Below are 25,546 nucleotides of genomic sequence, written 5' to 3'. Positions count from 1 at the left end.
GGGTCACAAACCGGGGTTGTCCTCGGTTGCAGTGGATGACCATGACATCTTCTGTGCCTTCTCGTGCTCTTGGCTGTCCATGGAGTGTTGCAGTAATGCCCTTGGATCTCACTGTAGATCTCATCTACCCAGTCTGCCAGAGCTGACTTCCCATGCTAGGACAGGTATGTCCCTATCTCACCGGGGTATGAGGCTGCCGGTTACCCTCGCCTGGTTTAACCCACCTGTCGAAGCTGTGTACTGGGGTGTGGCCACTGTCACATGCAAACAACTACTCGGAGCCACAGGTGAGAGCTGAGCGTCCAGCGAGGACTGAGGTGAGTGAGCTGCCCTGGAAAGGGCCCAACAAGCCCCCTTCAACAGAGGTGCTGTCCCTCCCCGGGCACCCCATAAACCAGGGATGTCTGTAAGGCTTCAAAATGTATTGTTAGGAGAAGGAATATTTTAGAAATTTGGATAGAATGCGCAAAGTGTAGTGGAATAAAGGCAACCAGAGTGGGTTAGGAAAGAGAAAAATGTCTGTAGCCAACCATCCAGCAAGAGGTGGAATCAAACTCTGGAAAAATGGAAATAAAACAAAGTGTGAACGTGTGGAAGAGGAATTATTGAGAGCAGAAGTACAGGAAGGAAATGGTATGAAAGGATATAACAAGTTGACCGAAGTTGAGATCTAAATACTCTGGAGAGCTCAAAATTTTGGAAACATAAGCAAATGAGAAAAGGAGTGAAAGTGGACCCATTAGTAAAGGACAGCATCAACATTAGGACAGTCTGGAGAAATAATCATGGCTCAGAAAGTCAGGATGCAGAATTAGTTTTGTTGTTAAGAGACAGCACAGAAGAGAAATCATTGATGAAAGTCACTTTTAAATCGCTTAGAACTAGCTATATTACTGAACAGAATATCAACCAATATATAAATGGGATTTGTAACAAAGTTAATGCCATAATTATGTGAGATGACTGGTCCTACAGACTGGCAAGTTAGATTAGTTAATCAGAAATACAAGCGATTGTGCAGATGCTGGTTGTTGAGGGGAATAAACAGTCAACGTTTCAGACTGAGACCTTTCATCAGGACTCAACCCAAAATATCAACTGTGTATTCCTCTGCATAGGTGTTGCCTGACCTGCTGAGTTCCTTTAATATTTTGTGTGTGTTGGTCAGTGATAATTATCATTTTGGAGAAGAGGTTGTTATGTTTTGTAACTTCAAAATATTAAGTTAATTCAAAGGAAAGACGGGAGTCCGAGATGTGAGTTTAACTTCATGTTTTACTTTTAAATGAGATGTACATCTATCACGTGGTGGTGATGACATATGTAATCCACGCATTTATACATATAACCTGTACTACATTATTAAAATGAACAAGAATCAAACAATCTATTTTCAAGATTGTTCAAATGTTACTGAAATATTAAATACACAACAGAGGTCAAGGATTTGATACATTTCCCTGGGGCAAGTCAAACGCATTCTCTCTTGGTGGGCTTCTTGTGGAAATGTTCCTTGGTCATCCCCGTTTTCCCCCTTTTAGCATCTTGCTCTGTGCTCAATTCTACCAGTAATGTTATTTTCCAAGTGGAATGCTTACCAGTGGACATGGGCCAAGCACAGGCAAATGGGGCTGATGAGCTCAGGTAGATAGCTTGGTCAGCATGAATAAGTTAAGCCAAAGGACGTGTATCCGCGCGGTTTGACACAATGACTGCAATGTCTGGGAGAAAATGGTTGCTTCTGAAATCTGGGAAAATTCTTCTGGCACTGGCCTCACGAACACATGCTGACATTTGCAATTTCGAGAATCTAGTGAGAACAACAGGCACTTGTTGTACCTTAAAGAGGTGCATCCATCATCAAGGACCCTATCACCCAGGTCATGCCTTGTTCTCATTGCCACCACTAGGAAGGAGGTACAGAAGCCTGAATACACACACTCAGCGATTCAGGAACAGCTTTTTCCCCTCTGCATTGGATTTCTGAATGGACATTGAACTCATGAACATGACCTCACTACTTTTTTATTTCTTTTTTTTGCATACTTATTTAATTCAACTATTTAATATATATACTTACTGTAATTCACTTTTTATTAGTAGTATGTATTGCACAAACTCAACTGCCACAGAGTCAACAAAGTCCAGAGCTTATGTCGGTGATATTAAACTTGATTCTGATTTTGACTCTTGCCACTAGCCAAAATACATCAACCAATAAAAAAATTAAGATCCCTTGAACAGATCTGGCAGTAGTCTGCTTTCAAGTGCATGTAAAAGAACCCATGGGGAGACCTGAGCAAAAACTGTTAGTGTCTGGCCAATATTTATCTTTAAATCCACATCATTTAGAAGTAACTTGATTATTTCCCCTTCATCACTTTGCTTTCAATAGAACGTGGTGTTCCTGACTACTGTATTTTCTGCATTACCCATCAGGGAGGAGGCTGTGCAGTATCCACCCCAGGACCGCCAGACTCAAAAAGAATTACTTTCCCCAAGCAGTATGGCTGATCAACACCTCCACCCACTAACGCACCTCTCTGTACCCCTCACCATCACTTCCTGTCAGAGTAATCTTATGTATAGACACTGTTGTGCTAGAGTCACTTCATAGATATACAGTCGATCTGTTTATATAGTCTATATTATGTATTTATGGAACACATCAGGGTCTGACGAAGGGTCTCGGCCTGAAACGTCGACAGCACTTCTCCTTATAGATGCTGCCTGGCCCGCTGTGTTCCACCAGCATTTTGTGTGTGCTGTTTGAATTTCCAGCTGCTGCAGATTTCCTTGTGTTTGCTCTTATGTATTTATATTTATTGTATTTGTCTTGTGTTATTACCTTATTAGCTTTTCTGTGTGATGCAATGGATCCAGAGTAACAATTATTTTGTTCTCATTTGCACTTGTGTGCTGGAAATGACATTAAACAATCTTGAATCTTGAACTGCACTCAGTGCTGCTTTATTAAGTGCACCAGTGTGCTGCTTGTTAATGCAAATAACTAATCAGCCAATCGCGTGGCAGCATCTCGCTGCATAAGAGCATGCAGACATGGTCAAGAGGTTAAAAATGTTCAGACCAAACATCAGAATGGGGAAAAAATGTGATCTAAGTGACTTTGAAAGTAGAATGATTGTTGGGGCCAGATGGGGTGGTTTGAGTATCTCAGAAACTACTGATCTCCTGCGATTTTCACACAGAACGGCCTCTAGGGTTTATAGAGAATAGTGCAAAAAGCAAAAACATCTATTAAGCAGCAGTTCTGTGGGTGGAAATGTTGCATTAATAAGAACGGAGGATCGCCAGACTGGTTCAAGCTGACAGGAAGACGACAGTAACTCAAATAACCACACATTCCAGCAGTGGTGTGCAGAAGAGCATCTTTGAATGCAGAACATGTCAAGCCTTGAAGTGGATGGGCTACAACAATAGGAGATCACGAACATACACTTAGTGGCCACTTTACTAGATAGAGGAGATACTCAAGAAAGTGGCCACTGAGTGTATATTTCGCTCTCCTTCGAGTACTTTGTTGATGGTAACCTATTTATAAAGACCCAATGTCACATGTCACAATGTTACATATGCAGAGCATGTACAATATGTTGGTGGAACTCAGCAGGTCAGGCAGCATCTATGGAGGGGAATAAACGGTCAACATTTTGTGCCGAGACTCTTCGTAAGTCCAGGGAGGTGGGTGCCTGGAACGTGTTACCAGGGATAGTAGTAGAAGCAGAGAGTTTGATGGAGTTTAAGAAGCTTCAGATAAATACATGAATATGAAGGGGTGGGAGGATTATGGATCATATAAAAGACGAGGACATTTAGTAAAAATTGGCATCGAGATTGGCACTACATCACAGGCCAATAGGCCTGTCAACTTCTTTACTGTTCTGTGTTCTAAATATCAGAACCAGCTGTCCTGAGGCTAAGCTGGGGAACATTTCTACAGCCAGAAGGTAATAGAAATGCTGCATTTGCTTCCACAAACAACAGTTAATGTTTGCCCGATTTTTAACTTTAAATCCAAGATTAATAATATTTTAAAAAATAAAAATAGAAAACGCTAGAAAAATCCAGCAGGACCAACAGCCTGCGGCAAAAGAAAAAGTTAACGCTTGGTGTCTGGCACTCTCCCAGACCTGAAAAATTAATTGTTTATCTTTTTAGAGATTCATTTTGGTTTCCAGCAATTGCTTTTCTTTCATTAATGATTTTTATTGTCTGTAATACTGAGGGACAGATACAAAGGACAAGTATGTTACAACCACACTGACCATCAGGGCAGGCTTGAAGCACATTACAACTTGCTACTGTTCCCATGCCTGTTTCTAACGTATATCACACTGACTAACTGAGCAAGAAGATGTAAATTTAAAAATTAGGCTGATTTTTGAAAGGGCTTTCACAATATCTGTGTAACTTCGCTATTTCTCCTGAATCCCTCTTTATTTTGCAGCAGTTGTTGAGGGAAAATCTGTCAAACTCAATTCATTATCTTCAATAAACAGGACTGAAATATTACTTAAGGCATCGAAGGATGGCTGGGTGGAGATAGGTCTCTACCAAAGGAGGTATAAGGCGCTCCTTCCTTCCACTAGACTGCAGGTCACCCTTGGACAAGGTGTAGCACCTGCTTAGCCCTCAGGTCAGGGTCACGTAAAGCCATGGGAGCAGGTGGTGGATGGTCGTATGAGCAGCCGGTGCAGATCACAAATCCCGGTTATCTGACCACCGATGCCAGGCAGTCAACCTCTGAAGAGTACTGATAATAGCTGGGGTCACCCTTCTTGTAAAGACCTGAAGGCGGCAATGGCCAACCACTTCTGCAGAAAAACTGGCCAAGAAGATGCATGGTGATGAGACCGAGATCACCCACGCCGTATATCATGGCATATAATGATGATGATGATATCTGAAGGGTTATTCACTGGGAAAGTTCAGCGTGCATTGGAATAAAAGAAGAGCATCTGAAAGAAGAAGAGCACTGGAGAATACAGCGGACAGATTTCTGAAGAATTTCTTACTCTTCACTTTTAAATAATCAGTACTCTCATCCCTCACTATAGGCCTCACTAAGTACTACTATCTCCCAAGAACATTCTTAAGCACAATGCAGTACCCCATTGTGGTGAACTACATGTACCTGTCTGGACACACCCCCTGCTGACTGCTCCTGTGGCCCCTCCCACTGACCATGGCTCCTCCCACAGACCCCAGTATAAAGGCGATCAAGGCCTGAGCCCGGCCCTCAGTCTCCAGGATGTAGTATGGTGGTCAACTCCTGCTTGTTCGTTCTTCCAGTCAATAAAAGCCGATATCTCGCCTTCACGTCTCAGAGAGAGTTATTGATGGTGCATCACCCATACTGTGTTCAGTTTTGATCGCCTCACTATTGGTCAGATGTGGAAACTTAAGAGAGGGTACAGAGGATGCTGCCTGGATTAGAGAGCATTCCTTATGAGGATAGGTTGAGTGAGCTTCGGCTTTTCTCCTTGGATGAGAGGTGACTTGGTAGGGGTGTACACGATGATAAGAGGCATAGATTGAGTGGACAGCCAGTGACTTCTTCCCAGGGTTGAAATAACTAATACATTGAGGGGATAATTTTAGGGTGATGGGAAGAAGGTATGAAGTGTCAGAGGTAAGTGTTTTTTTAACCAGAGAGTGCGGAGTGCCAGGGGTGGCGGTAGATGTAAAAATGTTAGGGACATCTGAGAAACTCTTAGGTAGGCACGTGGATGATAGAAAAATGTAGGGCTATGTAGGAAGGAAGGGTTATATTGATCTTTGACAAGGCTAACGGGTTGGTACAATATTACCCAAAGGGCCTGTGCTGCGCTGTTATGTTTTATAGTTCTGAATTTCATAAAAATGTATGTTTAGTGGCATGCTAACAGTATAGTAAGATATGTACTGTGCGATTGTAGTATATATAGTGAAGAAAAGAGAGTGGAAATGGAGCAAGAAAGAAATGTAGCTCTTGCCAACTTAGTGACAAATTTAATCATCTGAGCTCCATGTTAAAGTCATAGTTTTCTACCACCAGAACTCAGGAAGAATGGAGGACTGCCAAGTGGAAGCTTGGATTACAGCTAGGGCATCATCATTTCCAGCTACTGTTGGCTGCATGTTATTGAATCTAATTCTTTTTCTGCCATTTCTTGTGTATTCTCCAACCATTCACAAAAATGCAACTATTCCTGTTTTGAACTGTACTTTTCTGGTTTTAAGTGGAGCCAGGTTGCCTGTTTGTGTTGAGTTTAATTGACTGAATTATTAAAATAAAATTGTGACCTCAAGTTAGGTTCAAATTGCTATCATCGGGTCAGAGTTTAATTTTTATATATGAGCAGTTAAATATTTTGAGGAAAATTTGGTGGAAGACCTGATGTATCGACATAAACATTCTCTTCATTTAACTGACGTTTCCATTGTTTCAGCAGGAAGCCAGGTGAGTTAGTATATATAGCATCCCAAATAATATTTGTTCATTCATTATGTGTCGTGTCGTATGACATGGGCAATCGTGGTCTTTCCACGACCATGATCGTCCTTGGCAAGTTTTTCCACAGAACTGGCTTGCCATCGACTTCTTTTGGGCCTCGTCCTGACAAGACAGTTGACCCCAGCCATTATCAGTAGTATTCAGAGATTGTCTGCCTGGCGTCAGTGGTCGCATCACCAGGACTTGTGATGTACACCGGCTGCTCGTACGACCGTCCACTGCCTGCTCCCGTGGCTTCATGTGACCCTGATCTGAGGGGGTGGGGGAGCGATAGGCAGGTGCTCACCTTGCCCAAGGGTGAGCTGCAGGCTGGTGGAGGGAAGGAGCACCTTACACCTCCTTTGGTAGAGATGTGTCTCCACCCTGCCACTCACAAATAATATTACAGTTGAATAAAGATGCAATGTTGATTATCATTAAACATTTATCTCCTTTTCTTTCAATTTCACACAAAAGTAGCAGAATGCAATACACCACTTGCTGTATTTTTTTTAACATGACCACACATCTGTTCAAATTTTCTTCTCTGAAACACTCAAATGTAAACAAATTTATTAGTGGAATCAAAGTGTTGGTAAATTGGTTTACTATTGTCACATGTACCAAGGTACAGTGAAAAATTTGTCTTCACACATCATTCATGCTGATCAGTTTATTACATCAGTGCATTGAGGTATGCAAGATTAAAGAGTAACAGACTGTAAAATAAAAGGTTAATATTACAGAGAAAATGCGGTACAGGTAGACAATCAGGTGCACGGCCATAACAATTGGTTGCGTAGATTGTGAGAACAAGAGTCACTGGAATTTAGAATATTGGGGGGGGATCTTATTGAAACGTATAAAATTCCAAAGGGATTGGACAGGCTAGATGCAGGAAGATTGTTTCCGATGTTGGGGAAGTCCAGAACGAGGGGTCACAGTTTAAGGATAAAGGGGAAGCCTTTTAGGACCGAGGTGAGGAAAAACTACTTCACACAGAGAGTGGTGAATCTGTGGAATTCTCCGCCACAGGAAACAGTTGAGGCCGGTTCATTGGCTATATTTAAGAGGAAGTTAGATATGGCCCTTGTGGCTAAAGGGATCAGAGGGTATGGAGAGAAAGCAGGTACAGGGTTATGAGTTGGATGATCAGCCATGATCATACTGAATGGCAGTGCAGGCTCAAAGGGCCGAATGGCCTACTCCTGCACCTATTTTCTATGTTTCTATAATATTGTATTATGTCTGAGTTAAATGTACTGTGTTGTGCATCTTGGTCCAGAGGAATGTCGTTTCATTTGGCGGTATATATCTGTATGGTTGTATGACAATAAACTTGAACTTGAAATGTCTGAATGTATTGCTTCAAATCTTTTAATCAATTTTGAACTTAGTGTTGAAAGAAGACAGTAGTTCCAGGACTGAGGAAATGAAAGAATTTGGCACTTGTTACCTTGCAGCAAAAATGAAAAAATCTTACTCTGTTTATCTTTCCCATTCCACAATACATTATCTTGACAAATGGTTAGCTGGGTAACGTCTGAATTCTTAAAATTATTTTGTACCAAAATGTTTTTTGGAAGCACAGTCCTATGTGAGTTTGATGTTCAAATTTATCGACCATTGATCTGGAGAAATGCATTCAAATTCCACAATAATAGCTGGAATAGCGTTAAGTTTGAGTACCTAAGCATTTCTGGAATAAAATGTTAGTACTATTTATTTGAAGTACCTGATTGTCATAAAAACTTATCTGATCCATTGGCATCTTCCAGATATGACACCTGCCTTTCTTACCCAATGTGATCTGCATGTAAAACAGTCCATTGTCATTATCATCCCTTGTGTGCCATGTCATATGACATGGGTAATCATGGTCCACAACAGGTCGAACGGGATGATGAGTGCCGTTTTGGGGATGTCTTCAGGGTGCACCGGGATTTGATTGTATCCCCGGACGAGGTCTACTTTGGAAAGGATTCTTGTCCCGTGCAGATTTGCTGCAAAGTCCTGTATGTGCGGCAAGGGGTAGCAGTCTGGAGTTGTAGCCTCATTCAGTCTGCGGTAGTCACCGCATGGTCTCCAACCCCCAGCTCCTTTGGGCACCATGTGCAGGGGGGAGGCCCATGGGCTGTCGGACCTCCATACGATCCCCAATTCCTCCATCCTTTTGAACTCCTCCTTCGCCAAGGAGAGCTTTTCTGGGGGGAGCCTTCGTGCGCGGGCATGGAGGGGTGGTCCCTAGGTCGGTATGTGGTGCTGTACCCCGTGTCTGAGCATGGCTGCCGTGAACTGCGGTGCCAGAATCGATGGAAAGTCCGCCAGGATTCTGGTGAATTCGTTGTCCGACAGTGTGATGGAGTCCAGGTGTGGGGCCAGCAACTTGGCTTCACCCAGGGAGAATATCTGGAAAGTCTCGGCATGTACCAGTCTTTTCCCTTGCAAGTCGACCAGCAGGCTGTGAGCTCGCAAGAAGTCTGCCCCCAGGAGTGGTTGGGCCACCGCGGCCAGTGTGAAGTCCCACGTGAACCGGCTGGCGCCGAACTGCAGCTGCACTGTGCAGGTGCCGTAGGACCATATAGTGCTGCCATTTGTGGCCCTCAGAGTGGGTCCTGGCTTCCTGTTGTGGGTGTCATCCCCTGTTGGGGGCAAGACCTTGATTTCCGCTCCAGTGTCGACCAAGAAGCGGCGCCCCGACTGTTTGTTCCAGACATACAAGAGGCTGTCCTGGTGTGGTGAACTATGTGCCTGTCTGGACACGCCCCCTGCTGAATGCTCCTTTGGCTCCTCCCACAGGCCCCTGTATAAAGGCGATCTGAGGCCTGACGCTCGGCCTCAGTCTCCAGGACATAGTATGATGGACACTCACTCCTGGTTCCTTCTTCCAGTCAATAAAAGCCGATATCTCGCCTTGCGTCTCAGTGTGAGTTATTGATGGTGCATCACCTGGCGGCCAGCTGCCATAGTCATTAGCGGCTGCTGGCCCTGGCCCTTGCAGGGTGGACGACAACGGTGGGCTTCTGTGCCCCACCGCTGGTGGTAGAAACACCACTGTTCACTGACCTCCTCACTGCTGCCTCTGTGTTGTGTGTGCCACCCTGCCGGGCCTAGTTTGGTCCACTGTTGGGCGCATGGCCTGGTAATCTAACCAATGGACGCCACACTCTCCCTCTTGGCTTTCCACAGCACGTCTGCCTGGGCCGCAACCTTCCGGGGGTCGCTGAAATCTGCATCGGCCAGCAGCAGATGTATATCCTCGGGCAGTTGCTCTAGGAACGCTTGCTCGAACATGAGGCAGGGCGTGTGTCCATCAGCCAGGGCAAGCATCTCATTCATCAATGCTGACGGCAGTCTGTCTCCCAAACCGTCCAGGTGAAGCAGGCGGGCACCCTGCTCACGCCGTGAGAGGCCAAAGGTCCCAATGAGCAGCATTTTGAATGCTTCATATTTGCCTTCTTCCATGGGCGACTGTATGAAGTCCACAACCTGGGCGGCCGTCTCCTGGTCAAGGGCGCTCACCACGTGGTAGTAACGCGTGGAATCAGAGGGTATCTGCCAAATCTGGAACTGGGCTTCTGCTTGGCTAAACCACACGCGTGGTCGCAGCGTCCAGAAAGTCGGCAGTTTTAGCGAAACTGCATGAACAGATGAAGAGTCGGTCATCTTTGGTCCAAATCCCGTTTGGACCATCGGGGTCACCAATGTAGCGATGTACTACATACAGAGCTAGAGATGACACGCAGTCGGTAAGCCGTTTCGAGTAGTTTATTCAAACTTCGCGGCGCTGGCATTTAATACCTAGCGCCCGCCCTCTTGGGGTGGAAATTACGTCAGAGGTGCATTACCAAAGTCTCTCCCCGCGCGCTGGCTATTTGTGAGCCGGTTCGCCTGAACAGAAAGTGGGTCGCCACAAGGTTTAAAAAAAAAGCTTGGCTAAATTGTCCTTGATGTCACTTGCTTAAACCGTGCAATACATTTATACTGTGAGTAAAATACCATTTATTCAGAGACACAGCATGGTAACAGGTCCTTCTGGCCCAATGACCCGTGCCAATTACACCCATGTGACCAAATAACTTATGAATCAAACAAGATTCCTCTTGAGTATGTTGTTGACTTTCGAAAGCTGACCGAAGTCATAGTTTACCCTTATTTTGTACTTCTCGAAGTTTTAAGTTGAGGGTAGTACAAACATGGAATGAGCTGACAGTAGAAGTGGTAAATACGGTTTCAGTTGTGTCATTCATGACAAGGTTGGAAAGTTACGTAGATGAGAGGGGTATGGAGGGTTATCATCCTGGTACAGCCTGATTGCACGAGGCAGAAGACCAGATCAGCATGGACTAGATGGGCCAAAGGTCCTCTTTCTGTGCTGTCGTGTTCTATGACAAATCAGTCTTCATCCAAGGGGGGTATTCACATTTCATTTTTGGCAGGCAAAAAATTTTCATTGCATATTTTAATTTCTGTTTCTCCCTTTCTAGTCAGGCTTGATAAGGACTGAAGAAGCAGATTACTTTTTGACACCTCTACCTCAGCACCTTGCACTTAAGCACAATTACACTGCACCCAAGGGGCACCAGCCGCATGTCCTGTACAAGAGATCTGCAGAGCCCAAAATGCCTGTTCTTGATAATGAGGTATCCATGCACCAGAGGCTGAAGGGGGTCGAACAAGATGGTCATAAACGCCAGCACCAACATCGGCTCCGTAATGACTACAAGCACGGACAACTTCAAAAGCAGCATTACTGCGGAAGACGCAAGAAATGTATGTAAGGGAATTATTTCATCTTCTCAATTCTGCTATCTGTTTTAACTAAGTGAGTCAGTAGTGGTGATTTCATTGAAATATTTGGAAAATTTCGTAAGCTAAATAGCAAACCATGAAACAGTTTTGTGCTTGTCAGCTTGTTTTGCTCTCAATCCCGGTGTAATTTTAAAAATATGTATAACCAGCCTTTCAGTTGTATTGTTCTCATGGTTTTTCTGGATTGCTTGAGTTTTGTTCACGTGCAGTATGCAAACAGGCCTTTCAGCCTAACTCATCTTTCCCTACTACGATGCCCATCCATGCCTGTCCCAGTGCCCGTGCTTGATTCAGATCCCTAAACCATTTCCTCTCCATGTACCTATCCAAATATCTTCAGATTTTGTTCTTGTGACTGCCTCACCCACAGCTTGATCAGTAAATGGACCACCTGCTCTGTGAAAAAAGAAGCCCATCAGATCCTTTTAAATCTTTCACATTTTACCCTAAACTTTTGCCCTCTAGTTCTTGATTCCCTCAACTCTGGGAAAAAGACTCATGATTTTATACATCCCAAAAGATCACACCTCAGTCTCCTATACTCTAAGAATAACTCCCTCGGCTGTTCAGCCTCTCCTTATAACCCAGTGCCACATTCTCAGAGATCTTCTCTGCACTCATTCTAATTTAATAGTGCCTTGTGGTCATTACTACTCTGCAACTCGTGCTCTCAGCCCTGAAGAAGGATCTCGGCACAAGACATCGACTATTAATTTCCACAAATGCTGCCTGACCGGCTGAGTACTTCCGGCATTTTGTGTGTGTTTTCTATAGCAGAGTGACCAAGATTGAAGTCAAAATTCTAGCGTCTTGTACAACTGCAGCATAACATCCCAACTTCTGTACTCAAAGTTACAGACCTGACTGATGAAGGTCAATTTGCCAAAAGCCACTTTCCCCATTCCGTCTAGCTGTGAAGCTACTTTCAGGGAACCATGTATTGCCATTCCTAGGTATCTCTCTTCTAGAGTATTCCCCATGAAGCTACCATCCTCTGTGAAAGTCCTCCCCAGGTTTAACTTCCCCAACTACGAATAGTTAAACCCCAATTAAAACTCGCACTAAACAGAATTAAACTCCATTTGCCATTCCTCGGCCCACTTACTCAGGTAATGAAGATCCTATTATTCTTGATAACCTTCTTCCCTGTCTATGATACCACTTATTTTTAGTGTCATCTGCATACTTACTAACCATGCCTTGCACATATTCATCCAGATTGTTGATATACAGTACCATGCAAAAGTCCTGGGCAGATCTATATAGCTAGGGTACCGAAGATTTTTGCACAGCGCTGTATTTGTCAATGTGGAACAGAGATCGAGTTTGTAACTCTGGTGGGTGCAAAGGATGGCGAGGGTGAAGCACAGCGGGTGGGATGTGGGATAGGCGGCAGAGAAGGAGTGCCAGGGGTGGGACGTGGTGCAGGTACAGACACACCCGTCACTGAGACACCAGACAAGGTCATTTGATTGCAAACAATTGGTTTATTGATCATTATAGACTGTCTCCCTGGTGCTTCTTGTTCCCTCCTATCTCCCTTCCCCTTTTCTCAACCACGATTCCCCTCTCCCTGACCCCTAACCACTCCCGGTCCACCATAGGCACCCATATCAGAATCAGGTTTATCATCACTCACATATGTCAAGACATTTGTCTTTTTTTTTGTTTACGGCAGCAGTACAGTGCAATATAAAAGATTACTGTGCAAAAGCCATAGGCAGACTAGCTATACACTATATCTATGTGCATAAGGTTTTTGCACAGAACTGTAGATGGCAAACAACAATGGGCTGAGCACTGAGGCACACTACAAGTTGCAGGCTTCCAATCCAAAAATCAACCGGCCACCATCACCCAGCTTCAGCTCCAGTTAGCCCGCTCCTTGAGATCCCACGTGATCTAACTTTCCATAGGAGCCAACCAAGAGGAACCTTATCAAAGGCCTCGCAGAAGTCCATAGAGACCACATCTACCACACTTCCCTTATTAACTCTCTTGGTAACTTCTTCAAAAACTCGGACTGGAGAGACGTAATCTCCCATGCACAAAGCCATACCGCCGATCCCTTATCTTTCCAAATGTAGGTACACCTTATCCCTCAGAATCACCTCCACTAATTTGTCTACCACAGTGTTAGGCTCACTGGTCCCTAGGTTTTTCTTTGCAGCCTGTCTTAAATAAAAGTACAGCATTAGTCTTCCTCCAGTCCTCTGGCACTTCACCCATCACTAATGATGATGCAAGTATCTCAGCCAGGGCTGCCTCAATATTTTCTGTTAGTTCTTGTTCTCAACATTGCCTCAATGTTCTTGGATATACCTGAAGAGACCACGGAGAATTATCTACCTCTGTACAGTTATCTATCTCCAGCGCCTCCTCTATCAGGGGTACCCAGTCCAGGGTCACACACGGACACTCATAGACAGGCAGACTGACATACACACAGACAAGCAGACTCATGTGCAGACAGAGAGGCACACTTCCTTTAACCTATTCTTCTGAAGTTTTCAAACTAGTGGCAATTTAGAGTTGCTAATTAACTTTCCAACTCCCTCCCTCCAGGGTACTTAAGGAGGCGGCTCTGGAAATCATGGATGCATTGGTAATCATTTTCCAGTGTTCTATAGATTCAGGATCAGTTCCTGGGGATTGGAGGGTAGCTGGTGTTATCCCACTTTTTAAGAAAGGAGGGAGAGAGAAAACAGGGAATTATAGACCAGTTATCCTGACATCGGTGGTGCAGAAGATGCTGGAGCCAATTATAAAAGATGAAATAGCGGCACATTTGGATAGCAGTAACAGGATCGGTCCGAGTCAGCATGGATTTACGAAGGGGAAATCATACTTGACTAATCTTCTGGAATTTTTTGAGGATGTAACTATGAAAATGGACATGGGAGAGTCAGTGGATGTAGTGTACCTGGACTTTCAGAAAGCCTTTGATAAGGTCCCACATAGGAAATTAGTGGGCAAAATTAAAGCACGTGTTATTGGAGTTAGGGTACTGACATGGATGGAAAATCGGTTGGCAGACAGGAAATAAAGAGTAGGAATTAATGGGTCCTTTTCAGAATGGCAGGCAGTGACTAGTGGGATACTGCAAGACTCGGTGCTGGGACCGCAGCTGTTTACAATATACATTAATGATTTAGATGAAGGGATTAAAAGTAACATTAGCAAATTTACATATGACACAAAGCTGGATGGCAGTGCGAACTATGAGGAGGATGTTAGGAGAATACAAGGTGACTTGGACAGGTTGGGTGAGTGAGCAGATGCATGGCAGATGCAGTTTAATCTGGATAAATGTGAGGTTGTCCACTTTGGTGGTAAGAGCAGGAAGGCAGATTACTATCTGAATGGTGTCAAGTTAGGAAAAGGGGAAGTACAAAGAGATCTAGGTGTCCTTGTTCATCAGTCACTGAAAGTAAGTATGCAGGTACAGCAGGCAGTGAAGAAAGCTAATGGCATGTTGGCCTTCATAACAAGGGGAGTTGAGTATAGGAACAAAGAGGTCCTTCTGCAGTTGTATAAGGCCCTGGTGAGACTACACCTAGAGTATTGTGTTCAGTTTTGGTCTCCAAATTTGAGGAAGGACATTCTTACTATTGAGGGAGTGTCACGTAGTTTCACGAGGTTAATCCCTGGGATGGCGGGACTGTCATATGTTGAAAGATTGGAGCGACTGGGCTTGTATACACTGGAATTTAGAAGGATGAGAGGGGATCTGATTGAAACATAGAAGATTATTAAGAGATTGGACACACTAGAGGCAGGAAAAATGTTCCCGATGTTGGGGGAGTCCAGAACCAGAGGCCACAGTTTAAGAATAAGTTTTAGAACTGAGTTGAGGAAAAACTTTTTCACCCAGAGAGTTGTGGATCTATGGATTTCTGCCTCAGGCAGTGGAGGCCAATTCTGTAGATGCTTTCAAGAAAGAGTTAGATAGAGCTCTTAAAGATAGCAGAGTCAAGGGATATGGGGAGAAGGCAGGAACGGGGTACTGATTATGGATGATCAGCCATGATCACAGTGAATGGCGGTGCTGGTTAGAAGGGCCAAATGGCCTACTCCTGCACCTATTGTCCTGTTTGGGGATGTAGGAGGAATCAGAAGCATCTGGAGGAAATCCCCATAGATCCAGGGAAAACATGCAAACACCATACAATCAGTATGGGATGTAATGCCTCCACCCTCTCAATCCACTATAGCTGGTCCATATTGACAAACTAATCAGATGCATTAAAAAGACCAGGTAACATTGGAAACACATTGGTTTAATGTAGTTATCAGCTAAGGATGATTGAAGGGTTAGTACTGATTTGAATGCTAGGCTGAATGTATGGCCCAAACCAAAATCCATCTTCTAAAATGCAATTGGTTTCGTTGTCCTATGGAGGGTTATTTCAGGCTTCACTCTCACAGTTGCTGGAACTTAATTCCCATTTTATTTTTGTAAGAAAACTCAAGTTTGTTATTCATTCAAAGTTTCCATACAAAATACCATTGTATATTCCTTGCTGGTGGAACACAGCAGGCCAGGCAGCATCTGGAGGAAGAAGCACAGTCGATGTTTCAGGCCAAGACCCTTCGTCAGGACTAACTGAAAGAAAAGATAGAGATCATTCAAATCTCTTACTATCTTTCCTTTCAGTCAGTCTTGACGAAGGTTCTCGGCCCAAAACGTTGACAGTGCTTCTTCCTATAGAGGCTGCCTGGCCTGCTGAGTTCCACCAGCATTTTGTGTGTGTTGCCCGAATTTCCAGCATCTGCAGATTGTGCCTGGTTTGGAGAACAAGTCATATGAAGCAAGGTTAGCACAGCTGGGACTTTACTCTTTGGAGCATAGAAGAATGAGAGGGGAATTGATAGAGGTCTACAAGATTATGAGAGGCATAGGTAGGGTGTATAGTCAGTACCTGTTTCCCAGAGCACCAATAGCAAACACCAGAGGGCATATGTACAAAATTAAGGGAGGGAAGTTTAAGGGAGACATCAGGGGTAAGTTTTTTACACAGAGGGTTGTGAGTGTCTGGAATGACTTGCCAGGGATGGTGGTGGAGGCTAAAACATTAGGGGTATTTAAGAGCCTCTTGGACAGGCACATGGATGAAAGAAAAATGGAGGGTTATGGGGTAGTGTGGGTTTAGTACTTTTTTTAAGGATTATATGGATCGGCACAACATGGAGGGCTGAAGGGCCTGTACTGTGCTGTAGTGTTCTATGGTTCTATTTCTTCGTGATTGTATATTCCTTTGTTGTTTGTCTGAAATGTGAAGATGACCTCCTGGACATTATTATTGTCAGTACAGTTCCTTACAAGCATAAGTCAAATGACACTCGCTTGACCAGCATTGCTTAGCTATGTGTGTCATCATCACTGTGCGACTGGTGTTGTAGCTGACCTGTCCTGTTTGACTCCTTTGTTTAGGAGTGTTGCCACACAATTTATTCCAGTATGAGAGTAGCAAAATGAAAAGGATGCAAGCAGCCATATAAGGGTGGAGTGGGTGAACAAGCAACTACACAAAGCAAGCTAAGAGACACAGAAATAAAGGGAAATGATTTTTAAATAATACAACATTGAATTCTCTTTATGCTGAATTTCAAAATAATCTGTTTTTAATGTATAATTAGTTTATTTTCTGATGGGTATGCTAGATAGTTGAATTATAAATTCATGATAATAAGAATAAAACTTTAAATGTATAGAAAGGCAGCCTTGATAAAATGCCAACATTTCTGTCTTGCGATGAAACAAAATTTGAAACCTTCCCTACATAATAAATTGGCTTAATTTAAGTTGAAAACTGGATTATAAGCAAACCGTGACGGCATATGGATTCCAATTTTCAACCTTGGTAATTACAAGATATTAAACCTCACATTACACATTATATATTGTTAATTCCGCAGGTTTGGAACCAGAATCAAGTTTAGTACAACTGATAAAAGGTGTGAAATTTGTGGTTTTGCAGCAGCATCACAGTGCAATACATAAAAGTACTATAAATAATAAATAATTTAAATAAGCAGTGAGAGGGTGTTCATGGGTTTGTTCATTGTCTGTTCAGAAATCTGCTGGCAGAAGGGAAGAAGCTTTTCCTAAAATATTGAGTGTGTGTCTTCTGGCTCCTTTACCCCTCTCTGACGGCAGCAATGACAAGAGAGCATGTCTCATGTTTCTTTTATACTATTAAATGAAGAAAAATGGGAAAGATAGTGAACTCAAGATAAGAATAACGGAGAGTACTTCTGCAGACATAGAGTCAAAGAGCACTAAGCACAGAAATAGGCCCTTTGGCCCATCTAGTCTATGCCAATCTGGTTGTCTGCCTAGACCCACTTAGCTGCACTGGGACCTTATCGCTCCAAAGCCCTCCCATCTATGTACCTATGCAAACTTCTCTTCGGAGTTACAGCTGAACCCGCAGCTACCTTCTGCTGTCAGCTTGTTCCACGCTCAAAGATTCAATGACTCAAAGTGCATTTATAATGAAAGTGTGCATGCAGAATGCATCTCTGAGGGTCATTCCCCTGCAGGCACGAAACAAAGAAACACCATGAAACCCATTCAAAGAAAACAGCAAACACCCAACACGCCAAAAAAAAACACACATCAACCAAACAGTGAAAAGGAGCAAACAACACACAAAATATTTAACTTCAGAGTGCAGAGTCCTTGGAATGGTCTAGGTCACAGCCCGCAAAAATCAAACATTTCCTCTTTTCCGTAGATCCTGCCTGGCCTGCTGAGTTCCTCCAGCATTTCTGTGGGCATTGCAGTTTAATTCAGCACTGTGCTGATTGTTGACTGGAGGCCGCAGAGCCTCCAATTGCCTCCGATCAAAATTACGCAGAGTAGAAATTTTCAAAGAGAGTAACCAGAAGCACATGTAACATGAACGGCAGAATCCACTAAAAATCATGTCCGGTACACAAGCCGCACCGATCAAACCTTGCCCAAGACCCTAGACTCCTGTACCTTCCTCCGGCTGCAGCAAGTGAGAGGGAGAAGCTCCTCCCTCGGAGTTAAAAACTTTCCCCTCAGATTTCCCCTTAAATCTGTGACCTCTACTCTCACCCAAGAAAGGGGAAACAACCCACATTCATTCACTTATTGGTGAAATGATCTATAGGAGGAAGAGGGAGACTATTTAACAGACATATAAGTGGATAAGACAAAAGGCGTGTAGTAAGAAATCATGAAAAATTAACATTCAGATTTCAAGTAAATTGTTAATGATGAATCTGGAATAAGGTGGACTGCAATGTAAAGTCAGTGGTGCTGAAGGATTTACTCTCTGGTCTGTCGATTTTCATGCAGTCACCATACTTTCAAAGGGCTCTCTGTTTATTCAGGAAAAGCTTCAGGGAATATCATTCTCATTGTTTTATCTATCTGTAATCTGAAGCATTTTATGTTTCTATTCAAAGCAATGGTAAAGTTAAAAACAAGTATATGGTGTACATTGGTTTTCAATAAGCATTTGGCATTTTTAATACCATGGCATTACACAATGTTTGACACATCTCATCTTAGTCATGAGATCTGGAATTACTTCCCCAGGCCCCTCCATTCATTCTTTTGTCTAATTTAACTCTCTCCAATTCTTACCTCTGTTGTTTTTTCCACCTATCCTCCCAGTTCTTCCTCTATCTCCCCATCTTTCTCTTGTTCCCCCCTCACCCATCCACTCCCTCTCCCTGTCTCTCTCCCTCCCTCCCCGTCTCTCTCCCCCTCACCCATCCTCTCCCTCTCCCCTCCCCCTCCCCTCCCTCTCCCTCTCTCACCCTCCCTCCCCGTCTCTCTCCCCCCCCTCACCCATCCTCTCCCTCTCCCCTCCCCCTCCCCTCCCTCTCTCACCCTCCCTCCCCGTCTCTCTCCCCCCTCACCCATCCTCTCCCTCTCCCCTCCCCCTCCCCTCCCTCTCCCCTCCCCCTCCCCTCCCTCTCCCTCTCTCACCATCTCTCTCCCCCCCTCACCCATCCTCTCCCTCTCCCCTCCCCCTCCCCTCCCTCACCCTCCCTCCCGTCTCTCTCCCCCTCACCCATCCTCTCCCTCTCCCCTCCCCCTCCCCTCCCTCTCCCTGTCTCTCTCCCTCCCTCCCCATCCCTCTCCCTCGCTCTCCCGTCTCTCTCCCCCCTCACCCATCCTCTCCCTCTCCCCTCCCCCTCCCCTCCCTCTCCCCTCCCCCTCCCCTTCCTCTCCCTCTCTCACCATCTCTCCCCCCCTCACCCATCCTCTCCCTCTCCCCTCCCCCTCCCCTCCCTCACCCTCCCTCCCGTCTCTCTCCCCCTCACCCATCCTCTCCCTCTCCCCTCCCCCTCCCCTCCCTCTCCCTGTCTCTCTCCCTCCCTCCCCATCCCTCTCCCTCGCTCTCCCGTCTCTCTCCCCCCTCACCCATCCTCTCCCTCTCCTCTCCCCCTCCCCTCCCTCTCCCTGTCTCTCTCCCCCCTCACCCATCCTCTCCCTCTCCCCTCCCCTCCCCTCCCTCCCCGTTTCCCTCCCTCCCTTGCTTTCTTGATCCCTTTCTCTCTCATCTCTCCTATCTCCCTCCCCTGTCTGAGCACAGTAGTTCATACCGATGATATATAAAGAGCTACAATATGTTTAAAGAAGAGTTTGAGAGTTTTTTTTAATTAGTAAGGGGATTGAAGGTTGCAGGGCAATGCAGCAGAATGGGTTGAGAGGGAAAATAAATTAGCCAGGATTGAATGGTAGAACAGACTCGTTGAGCCGAATGGCTTAATTCTGCTCCTGTTATTTATGGTTTTACTATCAACAGATTCTGCACATTTGGTACAGGACCTCCTCTGTTTTTTATCTTAATTAAATTTTATTTCAGCATGGAAGCCGAAAGAGAGAATGTTGAATAACACACACTTGCTACACAGAGAATACTACTTCAAGTCATCTTGTGTGCGATTTATTAGTAACACTGTAACTTCTCTTTCTGCAGATATGCCCAAGCCTCCGGGAACAGATATGTATATTTTACCAGATGAGTATGTAAGCTTGCCCAGAAACAAACGTTCCTTGTTTAAAATGCGTAAAAATCAGAAGCTCAATGTTGAAACACTGGTTGTGGTCGACAAGAAAATGATTGAGAACCACGGCAATGAAAATATCACCACTTATGTCTTAACTATACTAAACATGGTAAGGCTGAAGGCACTTTTATTAACTTCAACCGTTAACATGCCTGTAAGTTGAGTTGGGGCAGTTTTCTTCTTCACCAACCAGATACTAAAGAGATAAAGTTGATTGCCTGCTTATTGTGGAACTTCTGTGATTTTCATCCCATCAAAATTTGGAACAAGTTGGTCAGGGGTTTTATAATTAGCTATGAAAATCAGCTATGTCTGTCTGTCTGTAAAACTTATTGCCCAAGTTTTTATTCCGTCTGGGTAGCCTCCAAGCTGATGGCATGAATATTGATTTCTGCTTCCAGTAAAATATTTTTCCAACCTCCCCTCATCTTCTATTCTCCAGTCTGGCCTTTTACCTCTCCTCACCTGCCTATCACCTCACTCTAGGTCCCCTCCTCCTTCCCTTTCTCCTATGATCCACTCTCCTCTCCTATCAGATTACTTTCTTTCCAGCTTTTTATCTTTCCTACCCACCTGGCTTCACCAGTCACCTTATAGCTATCCTCCTCCCCCCCATCTTTTCATTCTGGCATCTTCCCCCTCCCATTTCAGTCCTGAAGAAGGGTCACAACCCAAAGCATCAACTGTTTATTAATTTCCACGGATGCTGCCTGACCTGCTGAGTTCTTTGCATTGCCAGTATCTGCAGAACTCCCCCATGTTTATGGTTTTCCCAAGTACCAGCATTTAGACCTGAACAATTTCAAACCAAGATGTGTGCAAAGAGTTTGTCGGGGCTTACTCTTAGTACCTGATATATGTTTACATCAAACTTGAATTGCCTGACACCAAGCCATTGTTGTGCAATATCACATTTTTCTCTCTAATTCATATCAAAACAAATACAGCTTAGCATCACATCTGCACACGGTACAGTTCACTGCAGTTGTTAAAGAAGCAAATTCTTCAAGAGAGTTTTGTGGATGATTGAAGAAAGTAACAGTGAGAAAGGCCCAATGGGCGAGTATAATCTTGGATTATTCTAAATGGCTCAGGAGGAGAAAAACTGTAGCAGCCAGTAGGATGTTTCTACAGCATAGTTTAACAGACTAATCATGTTCTATTTCCCATTATTGTGGAAAAAGGTATATACAAGTCACTTTCAAATATTGAGCAACACACATAAAATGCTGGAGGAACTCAGCAGGTCAAGCAACATCTATGGAGGGGAAGAAACAGTGGCCCCTTTGGGCCAAGACTCTTTGGACTGGAAAGGAGAAGGGATTAAACTGGAATAAGAATGTAGATAGAGGGGGGGAAGAGTACAAGCTGGAAGGTAATGGGTGAAGCCGGGTGAGGGTTTTCAGATATTTTCTAAAGATCACATTTTTCTAGGACTTTCTTATTTTTTAGCTTTCCCCAACAGAACAATAATGTATATTCCCTATTTCTAATATCTCTTTTGTAAATGAGTGGATCCTTTAAGATTCCAACTGTACATTGTGAAATCACATTACACTAGAAGCTGCAATCCATTTCCAAAGCATTTTTCTTATTGATAAATAATTGCTGGTTAATCCTGGGATATTCAAAACTTTTTGCCTTTATTTCGCTTACCTATATCAGCTAATATTCTAACCTGTGATTGACATACAAACCCTATTCCGATCATGTAATGCATAATCGGGGTTGACATTGATTTAGGCGCTGGGCAACACTGAAAAGATCAGGGTGTTGAGGGTTGAGGCGAGGGACGAGCCGTTTCAGGTCGCTGTTCCGCAATATTTACTCGGCTCTGCGCTGAACTATGGGTCTCAGGCTCTGCTCGTGGACTTCAGTTCAGAACGCTTTTCTCTTGCTGTTACTGTTTGCATGATTTGTTTTTTTCTTTTCTCTGCACATTGGGGTGTTGGGCAGTCTTCTTTTGTGGATCCGTTTGGGCTTCTTTGTTTCGTGGCTGCCCGTGAGGAGTCGAGTCTCCAGATTTTGATAATAAGTGTACTTCAAACTTTTGAACTTTGCCCCCTTCAGTACTGCCAAGGTGCTCTTTTTGTCTGAGGTTACTTTTATTGAAAGCTTTAAGACTATAACACCATATACCATAAGATGTAGGAGCAGAAGTAGGCCATTTGGCCCATCGAGTCTGCTCCGCCATTCAATCATGGCTGATCCTTTTCCGCCTCCTCAGCCCCACTCCCCGGCCTTCTCCCCGTTTTAATCCAACACCTCATTGGAATAGTTGAATGTTCCAGTTCTAAAGTTCAAAGACGCAGAAGTAATTCTGAGATCCAGGCTCTTTTGTTTTTTTACTTAACTACCAGATTATCTGCTTGTGTGGACAATGCCAAGAGCAAAATAACTGCTGAGTTTATCCCTGAGAAAATGGTCATTGTTGTTTAGAATCATATATTGTTTGAAACATGACTGTAATTACAGACCCATGTAGCAGAACCATCAACCTTTAGGATTATAACTGTGTACATTTTTATATGTGAAGGATTTATTGGTTTGCCTCAGTGAATAATCTTAAAGGTTTTAGCACGCTTAAGTACATTTTGTACAACCAACCATGTATCCAGTATAATGACCTTTTGCAAAATTACCTAAGCTACATACTTTAAAGATTTGATCAAACATTTCAACACTTAAACAGCAGACATTCAAAACAAAAAGCAGAGTGTCTGCAGTTGTGACAGCAACTACAGTTCTTCAGTGACTAAAGGTGTGTTGTTGTTGTGCAAACCCTTTAATGATAAGAAAGTCACATCAAACAGTTCATTTCTCGGGTCTGACGTGGAATGAAAATGTGTGATGCTGTAACTAAAAACCTCGGTGTAATGCATGTTGAGGTGCAGTTTTAGTTGGAATGTTTATACGGTCTTTCAAGTATTGGCCAAAACAAATTCCTTATCACAATAAAAGGTGGCAATCAACCTTATGGAAGGAGGCCACCTTCACTTCAGCTTCAGAAATGTGGCATGTTTTTTTAAACTGTTGATTCAACAACAGTTTTAATTCGTTCCTGGGAGGGAACACAGCGTAGGGTTGCTCTGCTTCTGGGGAGGGAGGGGGGCAGGTTGGGTAAGAAAGTCCCTCTATAATTGTGGTTGTGTACCACCTGAGAGGGCCACATGAGTGACAGCCAGGCGACTGATGTGTAGGAATGTAATGGAACAGTATGGAAAGTATTGACTATGATTGTAAAAAATGAAAAGGTTCACCGTTTATACTTGTACATTTTTTTTACTTGCAAATAAAGTTTATTTTGAAAATGTTATAAAAAATTGAATCACTCTTGAGTGCACTGTATTTGGTGATTGGCATAACTAGCTCTCATAGGCATAGATACACATCCTTCAGCCTACCATCTCCATAGTGCCAATCAAATGCCCGTCTATATTATTCACATACAACAGAGGTGAAAAATATTTTTCGTTTTTTGGTGCTCATCGTAGAAGAGTATCTTGCAGACAGCAGCATAAACCTGACTTTTTTTTGCCCCATAAAGGTGTCCACCCTGTTCAAAGATGGCACAATAGGAGGCAACATAAATATTGTGATAGTTGGGATGGTCCTTCTGGAAGAAGATCAGGTATCCGTTTCAAATTCAGTAATATAATATGAAAGTTTATTTGCATGTTGACAATTAATTCATGCAAGTATGATGATTTACAGGTTCAATAAGCTCCAATTGCCATTCCTTTTAATCACTCTAACAGTGCTTTCAATCCAAGGTCCGGAATCTTGTAACTATGCAGTATAGTCAGGGTGTTACAGTGTGTATATCACTGGATAAGCATTAAGATTTTGGGATCCAGAAACATAAGTTTAAATCCCATGATGGAAGCTGAAGAAATTAAATCTAAGAATTTGAATAAATCTGAAATTAAGGAGGTGGTATCGTTGGTGGTTGTAACTGGATCAGGAGGGTCTATCAGAAAATGAAATTTGCTATTCAATAGGTTCAGAATCAGGTTTAATATCACCAGCATATGTCGTGAAATTTGTTGACTTTGTTGCAGCAGTACAATGTGATATATAATAATAGTTTTAATAAACCTGTGAATTATAGTAAGTGTGTATATATGTATTTATATGGTAAATTAAATACAGTAGGTAGTGCAACAATAGAGATAAAAAATGTAGTGTTCATTGGTTCAAAGCCCATTCAGAAATTGATATTGCCCCTATTCTTACTTGGGCTGACCAATATGTGACCACAGACCCTCGAGAGAGAGATTGATTCTTAACGGTCTCCTTAGTTTGTGTTAAGGAAAGATAATAAAGCATAGCCATTTCTGCCCATGCCTTGTAAGTAGATTTTTTAAAAAGCACTTTGATACTCTTTTGTAAAAGTCAAATAAAATTAAATATGCACCTGTCGTCCTGCGTGCATTGCTTACTTGAAGATAGTTGAGCGTTTCTTAATCTGCTACCTTTGCAACTTCCATTAGAAATTCAGACAAGGCCAGTTTGTATAGTTCAGCATTGATCACAAAATCAAAACTCAGCATTTACGGTACACAAAATGCTAAAGGAACTCAACAGGTCAGGCAGCATCTAGGGAGAAGAATATATAGTTGACGTTCTGAGCCGAGATAGATCATCAGAGTCCTGACAAAGGTCCTTGGCACGAAACGTCGACTGTTAGTACCTCTCCACAGATGCAGCCTGATTTGCTGAGTTCATCCAGCATTTTGTGCACATTACTCTGGATTTCTGACATCTGCAGAACCTCTGAACTCCGAGGTATTCAATAAACATTAAAGGATTGTTCAGAGAAATTGCTGTCTTCATCACAGTACATCTGACACATCACAATTTCAGTAGTTAAATAGGAAAAGATGTGGCAGACAGGCCTGTGATCTCCTTTGAACTCACATATTTTCTCCTTCGCCTTTTTCTTCCACAGCCAGGTCTTTCAATAAATCACCATGCCGACCGCACTCTGAACAGTTTCTGTCAGTGGCAGTCGGGATTGGTGAGCAAGGACGGTAGTCGCCATGACCACGCCATCCTGCTGACAGGCCTCGACATCTGTTCGTGGAAAAATGAACCTTGCGATACTTTAGGTGAAATTAACTAATTTTGAAATATACATGAAAAAAAAAGCATGAGAAGTTTTTATATGAAACATTTGCA

General features: G+C 43.4%; 1 protein-coding gene across 5 annotated transcripts in view; it reads left to right on the top strand.

Annotated features, from left to right (window-relative positions):
• The window catches only part of LOC132378320 (A disintegrin and metalloproteinase with thrombospondin motifs 16), a 227,629-nt gene that overhangs the window by 103,158 nt on the left and 98,925 nt on the right, over positions 1–25,546 (top strand). For all 5 annotated transcript variants that reach the window (XM_059945139.1, XM_059945138.1, XM_059945137.1 and 2 more), the window contains 4 exons: positions 10,984–11,269; positions 20,275–20,474; positions 23,913–23,996; positions 25,317–25,476. In XM_059945139.1, coding sequence (XP_059801122.1) covers positions 10,984–11,269; positions 20,275–20,474; positions 23,913–23,996; positions 25,317–25,476 — 730 coding nt within the window. The remainder of the gene's footprint in view (positions 1–10,983; positions 11,270–20,274; positions 20,475–23,912; positions 23,997–25,316; positions 25,477–25,546) is intronic.

The sequence above is a fragment of the Hypanus sabinus genome, chromosome 20 (assembly GCF_030144855.1).
Source record: "Hypanus sabinus isolate sHypSab1 chromosome 20, sHypSab1.hap1, whole genome shotgun sequence".
NCBI lineage: Eukaryota > Metazoa > Chordata > Chondrichthyes > Myliobatiformes > Dasyatidae > Hypanus > Hypanus sabinus.
This window is presented reverse-complemented; position numbering and strand designations above follow the sequence as displayed.